Source organism: Lagopus muta, chromosome 2 (assembly GCF_023343835.1).
Source record: "Lagopus muta isolate bLagMut1 chromosome 2, bLagMut1 primary, whole genome shotgun sequence".
Lineage (NCBI taxonomy): Eukaryota > Metazoa > Chordata > Aves > Galliformes > Phasianidae > Lagopus > Lagopus muta.
Window position 1 is genome coordinate 59,401,320 of NC_064434.1, and position 7,325 is coordinate 59,408,644.

The 7,325-nt window shown below is 57.6% G+C and overlaps 1 protein-coding gene across 1 annotated transcript in view; it reads right to left on the reverse strand.

Moving 5' to 3' along the window:
- Positions 1 to 7,017, reverse strand: part of ARID1B (AT-rich interaction domain 1B) — a 318,747-nt gene extending 311,730 nt beyond the window's left edge. Inside the window, 2 exon segments of the mRNA XM_048935631.1 lie at positions 5,477 to 5,846; positions 5,848 to 7,017. Of these exon segments, the coding sequence (XP_048791588.1) occupies positions 5,477 to 5,846; positions 5,848 to 6,998 (1,521 nt within the window). The 5' untranslated portion in view covers positions 6,999 to 7,017.
- Between the last annotated feature and the right edge of the window lie 308 nt (positions 7,018 to 7,325).

Here is a 7,325-nt window from a genome sequence, read left to right on the forward strand (position 1 = left end):
TAATTCTGTGAGAAATCCAGTGGCTTTACAGAGATGACACTGCGCTGCTGTAGGGTTCTTCTGAACACAAGGAATGCCAGTATTTCAGGTGCCAGTGCCTGGTTGCAGGGGAGCCTGCACTGACACTACAGGCCAATCCTCAGCTGCACTCAGCCTTTTCAGCCATCTGTACAAAGAAACTACATGAATGCCTGTAATGCTGACATCCCCCCAGAACAGAACGCGACTGCAGCAAGACTGCATGTACTCAAAGCTAACGCTCACAGCGCCAAAGCCCTGTTTACCCCAGCCTGCAGCTGCACCAAGGTGCGTCCGCCCACCTGAAAGCACATCTTGCAAGGCCCCATGTCCCGCCCTGCACATGGAGCACCGTGCTGTGCTGCCATGCTCAGTGGGTCAGGCGAGATCTCTGCTGTTACTGAGGAACCAAAGTCAGCCGAGTTCTGTAAGCACCAGCGGTCTCCTGTGTCCAGCACTGCATAAGTATCCCGACACAACCCAGTTCCTGAGGAACTGGCAACAGGGGAACACCATCTCAGGCAGGTGGGATCTTTTGGAGCCAACCTGCTCCCACTGGGTCACAGCTTCAGAACTGGAGGGAAAAGGAAATCAACCCCCAGCCCACCTGCACCTCCTGCATCGCAGCACTGTGCCAGCCCTGCCATGTAATGCTGAATGAAGATGTGCACCATTAGGCAGCAGGAACACATTACAGGAATTCAGAGGGTAACCTTACAATCAGAACACCAAAATACAAATCTGATGGACAGAAACTTTCCAGTTCTACAGAAAAACATTTACACTTACAGGTGAGGCTTCTGTAAAATAATTTTTATCCGGATATGATTGTCTCCACAAGATTTTCATGTATTAAATGTATTTGCCTCTCTCTGCAATATAAAAACAATTGCTGCTCGATACCACTTCTCTACAACTGGTTTTCAAAACAAATTCGAAAACCACTAAGGTATACTTCTAATTTAAGTTTAATTAAAGTCCTCATTCAATCCTACCAAAACATGTATTTAGCACTGTGTAAATAGCCCCAAAATTGAAAGAAAAAAAAAGGTTTTTTTTCCCAAGTACCTTAATAATCACAATTCTAAAATACATTCCAGCAAGCAAGCCTACCACAAACACATGCTGCTGAGATTGTAAAGCCTTGAGCATGCATGCACAGCGAGTGTGGCAACATTGCTTTACATATCCACAGAGAATCCTCCAAGCCTCCTGATAAATGGCACGTTTTGAAGAAGTAATGAAATGTAACTTGCTAGGACACAGGTACAATCCTAAGGACACAACGATAAATAAACGACTGCCATCCTCACACAGGCAATGGGAATCTCAAATACCTATGATAAAATGTTTGAGGCACAAATGTAAGAAAGAAAAAGATCTAACAGCAGCTGTAACTTGTTTTCATTGCATGAATTTCATCTAGTTTTAGGTAAGACAGTATTTCAGAATGAAACACAATCACCTAATAGAGCATGCTGAGTAATTTTGAAAATTTTATATGTGCAACTGAAAGAGATAGCAGCAGATCAAGCAAGTTAGTTTTTCTCCCTGTGGATTTGGATCAGAATGCCAAAAGCCTTTTGCCGACAACTTGGTGGCAGAACTGTTCCATGGCAGAGCTGGCAGGACAGCAGGCAAGCCTGCATCTCCCTTCCCTCACCGTACCTTTCAGACAGGGTCCTGCTGTTTGACATGTAGGCACAAGTGCTACTACAGAAACCCAGGACTGAGCACCAAACCGCAACATGTCAAACACAGTCGTTATATATATGTATATATATATATATGCTACTGACTGAGAAAACTATTTGCTTCTAAATGGAGGCTATGTGAGTAGTAAGCTGTTTATTCAAAAACACACAGGAAAAAAAAATTTTATTCTCCCACCGAGACATCAAGAATCTATTTGCCACACCAACAGCTGCTAACGGCCTTCAGATACACACAGGTCGGGGCTCCACAGCCCTTAACCAGAGCTCCCAGCACAGGCCGCCAGTTTGGCACAAAGAGAGCTACAGAATGATGGGGCATACTCAGTTTCCCTGTTGCAAAACAGACGGCTGAGCCATGTGCACACCAACTCAGAGCAGCTCGGCAGATTTTCTCCAACACCGGTCAGCATCCCATGCCCCGCAGGCATTCCCAGAGAGACCCACGTTCTGTGTGAGCGGAGGTGTGCGTGAACACCACACACATGCACAAAGGAGAAGAGGTACATACGGCACAGACAGCCCGATGAGCTCAGCTGCTGCAGCACACATCGGAGCAGGAGAATGACAGGAGCCTCAGGATGGTACTATTTGTGCACTGCTGACTAGTCCACTAGCCACCCAAATAGCGGGGTCACCAGGCTTTGTGCTGGCACCACAAAACCCCTCCACAGCTGCAGCACGCAGCAGCAACAATCTGCTTTGGAAGCATGCGTTTCTTCAGAAACAGGAGGCCTCTTCTTCCAGCTGACATTTTCTCTCACTATTGGGTATGGAGATTAAATGAAACTGAAGCAAAATTTCCTTAAATAATTTAATAGGCTGTACAAACACAGAACTCAGTGCAGAATGGGGCTCCACAGCCACCAAGCTGCTCACTGAGGCAGGAACCCCCTGCATGAGCATCTCGGTGCTAGGTGCCCCTGGCAGCCCAGCTCTCTGCTCAAGGCACAGCAGTTCCTATAGGTGTGGGGGCCAATCACCGCCTGCTTTGCAAAGACACATGACAACTGAGTGTTTTCTAATGCATGAGTACATGCACACAGCTTACGCACAGGTGACTATTAAAAAATAAGAGAAGCCTCATGTTCAACTGCTGGACTGGATCTTACCTTCTGCTCTTTTAAAAAGCCTCCATTTCTCTGTCTACTGATCAAGTGCACCTGGAGATGGACGCTTGGGAATTAACAGTAAAAGGTAACGACAGAAATAACTGTGTTCTGTAAGCTAACGACAAGTATTTTCTTCTTTTTTTTTTTTAATATTTGATACAACCCATTTTCTATGTTAAAAATATTCATCTAAAAGCTAAGAAAAATTCTTATTTCAACTGGAATGCTTAGATGGAAAAAAATCTCAGTACGAAGAACTGACAAGCTGCCTTTATTACTATTATTTTGAGAAAAAAAATAAAAATAGAAAGATTAAAGAATAGCATCCTTGGCAGGCAGCTCTTTGTGAGCTGCATCTTATTTCCTACGGTACTAGGGGAAAAAAAAAATCTGTGAAAGGGGACATAAACCCATAAATATAAGGAAGTATTTCTAAGGGTCATACTGAGGACATAATGAATTTACTCTCATGCCAATAAAAATAAAATACTTTTAACAATTCGTGCCATAAGAAATAGCACTCTGAAGAACCATGCGCTGTGCCTCTCAGATCACGATTTTCCCAGCTTTAAAAGCCATGGATTCCAAACTGCCTGTGTTTAAAAGCAAGCAAACAACGCGGTGTCCTTACACAAATTACAAAAGAGTATGCACAAGGAGCCTCATTCCCCTGTGGCTCCCAGGGACCCTTTTATCAGTGCAAAAATCAGGTAAGAATCGACGCTTCAAAAGGCATCTCATTTCTGCGGAAAAAATAAAAGGAGGTGGAATGAGACCTGCAGACAGAAAAGAGCGCTCAGGAGGCAGCAGGCAGACGCAGTCCGGGCTTCTGCTACTATTTTTTATGCTCCACGCCTCTCCCACAGTATCACCCCGTCTTTTCTCCGTGTTCTGTTGCTTGAAGAACGCCCTGTACGGGCACGCCCCGCCGTCGGAGCGCCCAAACATGTACGCCCGCGTTCGCTCTCGCCGGTGCTCTCTGCTAAAAGCTATTACCGGATTTAACAGCTCTTTTAACTGCAAGGTCTCTCTGAAGGGAAAAGCAAGCCACGACGTCCTAGCGCACTGCTCCACCTAACACCATTCGCCGTCCTGTAGGGAACTGGAGCGTGGCCTCCCAGCGGAGCAGCACGAGGGGCTCCTCCTGCCGTTCCCGCAGCACTCCGGCCCCGCTCATGCCGCGCGGAGGCACGGCGCCGCTCGCTCCTTTGTACGGCGCCCGCCGTCCCCTCACGGCACCGCTGCGCACAGCGAGGGGTGCAACGGGAGCCTGAGCCGGGCAAGAGCCCACACCGACGGCGTCAAGTTTACGGTAGGGTTTTAATACCCACCTAGACGTATAAAAACAAAGTACGTATTCTGTTTTCGCACAGCCCTCACCCCTTGCATAACACCCGCAGCGCTGCGAAGCGCTTCAGGAGCACAAAGCTTCCACGCGCGCAACTCGAAAGCGGCTCTCAGGGGCCGCCTCCCCAGCACGTCCCGTTAGCGCGGAGCCCAAAGACCACCGAAACCCACGTAAGGCCGGCAACGGGAAGGACGACGGAGGGCGGGAGGGCCCTCCACGCCCCCGGTCCCGCGCGGCGCAGTTTCCCCCCCTCCTCGCTCGCTCCCGCGCAGCCGCACCCCCCCACCCCGCCCGCGCGGCCGCTCCGTGGCGGCGGGGCCGTGGGTGCCGGCATCGCTGCTCGGCGCTGCTATTTACATCAGCGGCGCGAAGTGCCCAATGGCGAGCGGGGAGCCAATCAGATGGCAGATTAGATGTCAACTCGGAGGCAGCTGTCTGGAGACTGTTGCAGCCCGTTTACCTCCACAATTCAAATTCCAAACCTTGCGGAGGAGAAGCGGAGCCGCTCCTCGCCAACGAGCTTCGGCCCCGGCGGCGACGCTCGGCGGTTCCCCACCGGAACGAGGGCGGAGGGGCGGCTCTCAGCAGCGCCCCGCGCCTTAACGCCCCCCCCCAGGCCCCGACCCGCCGGGACGGGCCCAGCGCCCTGAGGGTGCGAGGGGCGAAGCGCGGCGCTGGGGCCGGGGCAGCGCCGTGAGTCAGGCGCACAGCGGCGCGCACACACGCGCTCTTCCCACAGAGAGAGAGAGGAAAAAAAAAAAAAAAAAAAAAAAAAAAAAAAAAGGAAAAAAAAAAGGGGGGAAAAAAAACCAGCACACACACACACCCGAGCTGCGCTGAGCGGTGTGCACTGCGGTAACTCCGCATTAATGACAAACTAATTTGCGGACAACTCGCTCTGTTCGGAAATAAAAATAAACCCCGGGCTGTTACAAAGAGAGAGAGAAGCGCAACGGAAAGCCCCAAGGGAACGCACTGACCCCTCACAACGCGGCCGCGCGGCGCCCGCTCGGCCGGGCCGCTCCTGCCGGGCCCTCCGCCGCCGCTCCGAGGAGCAACGCGGCCACAGAGCCTCGCGGCGCGGTGAGGCCCGGCTGGAGCCCGTTCCCGCAGCACGGCGGGTGCCGGGAGGGGGGCAGCGAGCAGCGGGAGCGACCCGCGGGGAGGGGGGTGGGGGGGAGGAGAGAGGGGAGAAATAAAATCCAAATAAAAATAAAGAAAGCAAAAAGCGGCGTGGGGACCCTCGAGCGGTGCGCGGGCCCCGAAGCGGGCGCCGCGGGGCTTACCTGCGTCCTGCCGATGGGCTGCGCGGTGCTGCCGGGGCTCATCGCCGGATGGTTCCTTTGTTGCGCCGCTGCCCAGGCCGGGCTGGCCGCCCCGTACTGCGCGCCCATGTCCTTGCCCATGCCCATGCCCGCTGCCTGCTGGCTGCCCGGAGCGGCCGGCGCCGCCTGGGGCTGGGGCTGGGGCTGCGGCGGGGCGCCGGGGCCGCCGTAGTCGGGGTATCCGCCGCCGTAGCTCCGCATCATGGGGCTGGGCGACGTGAGCAGCTGGTTGAGGGTCGGGGTGGCCCCGGACGGGTGCTGGTTCTGCCCCGAGAACCGCGCGAAGCCGCCGGCCGCCGCCGCCGCGCCGGAGGCAGCCTTGCCGAGGCCGGCCCCCGCCGCCGGGGCCCATCATCATGCCGCCGCCCGGCTGCCGGGGCGAGCCCAGTACCCCGTAGCCCGCCGCCGAGCCCCCGTAGCCGCCGCCGCCGCCCGCCACGGCTCCCGCCGCCGCCGCCGCCACGGCTCCCGCGCCGCCGCCGCCCGCGCCGCCGCCGCCGCCGCCGGGCCCGCGGCCGTAGGGCGGGTAGTGGTTGTACTGGCTGTTGGGGTACCCTTCGTGCGAGTTCTGCAGGGGGTCCATGCTGTTGGGGGCCGCCGCGGGGTGCATTATCCCCATCCCGGGGCTTTGTTGTCCGCCATGTTGATCAAAGCAAGGCCCGGCGCGGCTCGCCGTAGCGCTGCTGGCAGCGGCAGGGGCAGCGTTGCCATAATAGCTGTTGAACTCCGAGACACCCACCGCGGAGGGGCCGCCGCCACCGCCTCCCCCGCCGCCGCCGCCGCCGAGGCCGCCGCCGCTCCCGGCGCTCGGGGGCGGCTGCTGGGGCTGCTGCTGTCCGCCCAGGGGTCCCAAGCCGGGGTGCTCGTAGCGGCCGCCGATGGGCTCGCCCATTTTGCCGGGCATCTCCTCCTCGTCGGCGCCTTTATTCAGCATCTGCTGCGGCGGCTGCTGCGGCGGCTCGGCCGGAGCGCCCAGGACGCCGTCTTTTCCTCCATGTTGCTGCTGCTCCATGTCTGCGCCGGGCTGCGCAGCGCCGCCACCGCCGCCGCCGTTGTTGTTGCCGCCGCCGCCGCCGCCGAGGCTGCCGCTGCTATTCTGCGCGGGATGGTGCTGAGGCGGCGGCTGCTGCGGCGGCGGCGGCGGGAAGGGGTTCAGCGGCTGCGGCGGAGCGTGGTGGCGGTGGTGCGGGCGGTGGGCATGGTGGTGGTGGGCATGGTGGTGCGGGTGGTGGGCACGGTGGTGGTGGGGCGGCGCGGCGGGGCGATCGCCTCCGACGCTCTTCAGCTTGTGGTTGGGGAGCAGCCCCGTCTCCATGGCCGAGCTCGGGGTGGAGGAGGAGGAGGAGGAGGAGGAGGAGGAGGAGGAAGGCGGCGAGGACGACGAGGAGCGCGCCGCGGAGCCGCCGCCGGCCTCCTTCAGCGCCGGCTCCGAGGAGGGGCCGCCGGCCGTGCTGCCGCCGTTGGGAGCGGCGCGGTGGGCCATGGCCGGCTCGCCGTGCTGCCGCCGGGCCGGCGCGGGGTGCTGCTGCTCGGCGGAGGGCCCCCCCCCCCGGGCCGCGCTCCGGCGGGCCCGGCGCCTTGCCCTGGTTGTTGTTCGCCCCCGCCGGAGCCGCCGCCACTTGCGCGGCCATGATCACCGCCACATCGCGAGGTTGGAGGGACTGGCGTTGGGACCGAAAAGACCAAAAATCGGGCAAAAAAACAGACGGAGTTCGGCCCCCGCGCTCAGAGAGGGGGGAGAGCCGGGGGGAGGGGGGAGACGAGCGGGGCGAGAGGGCTCGGCCGGGCCGGGGCGTCCCTGCGGGCCGCT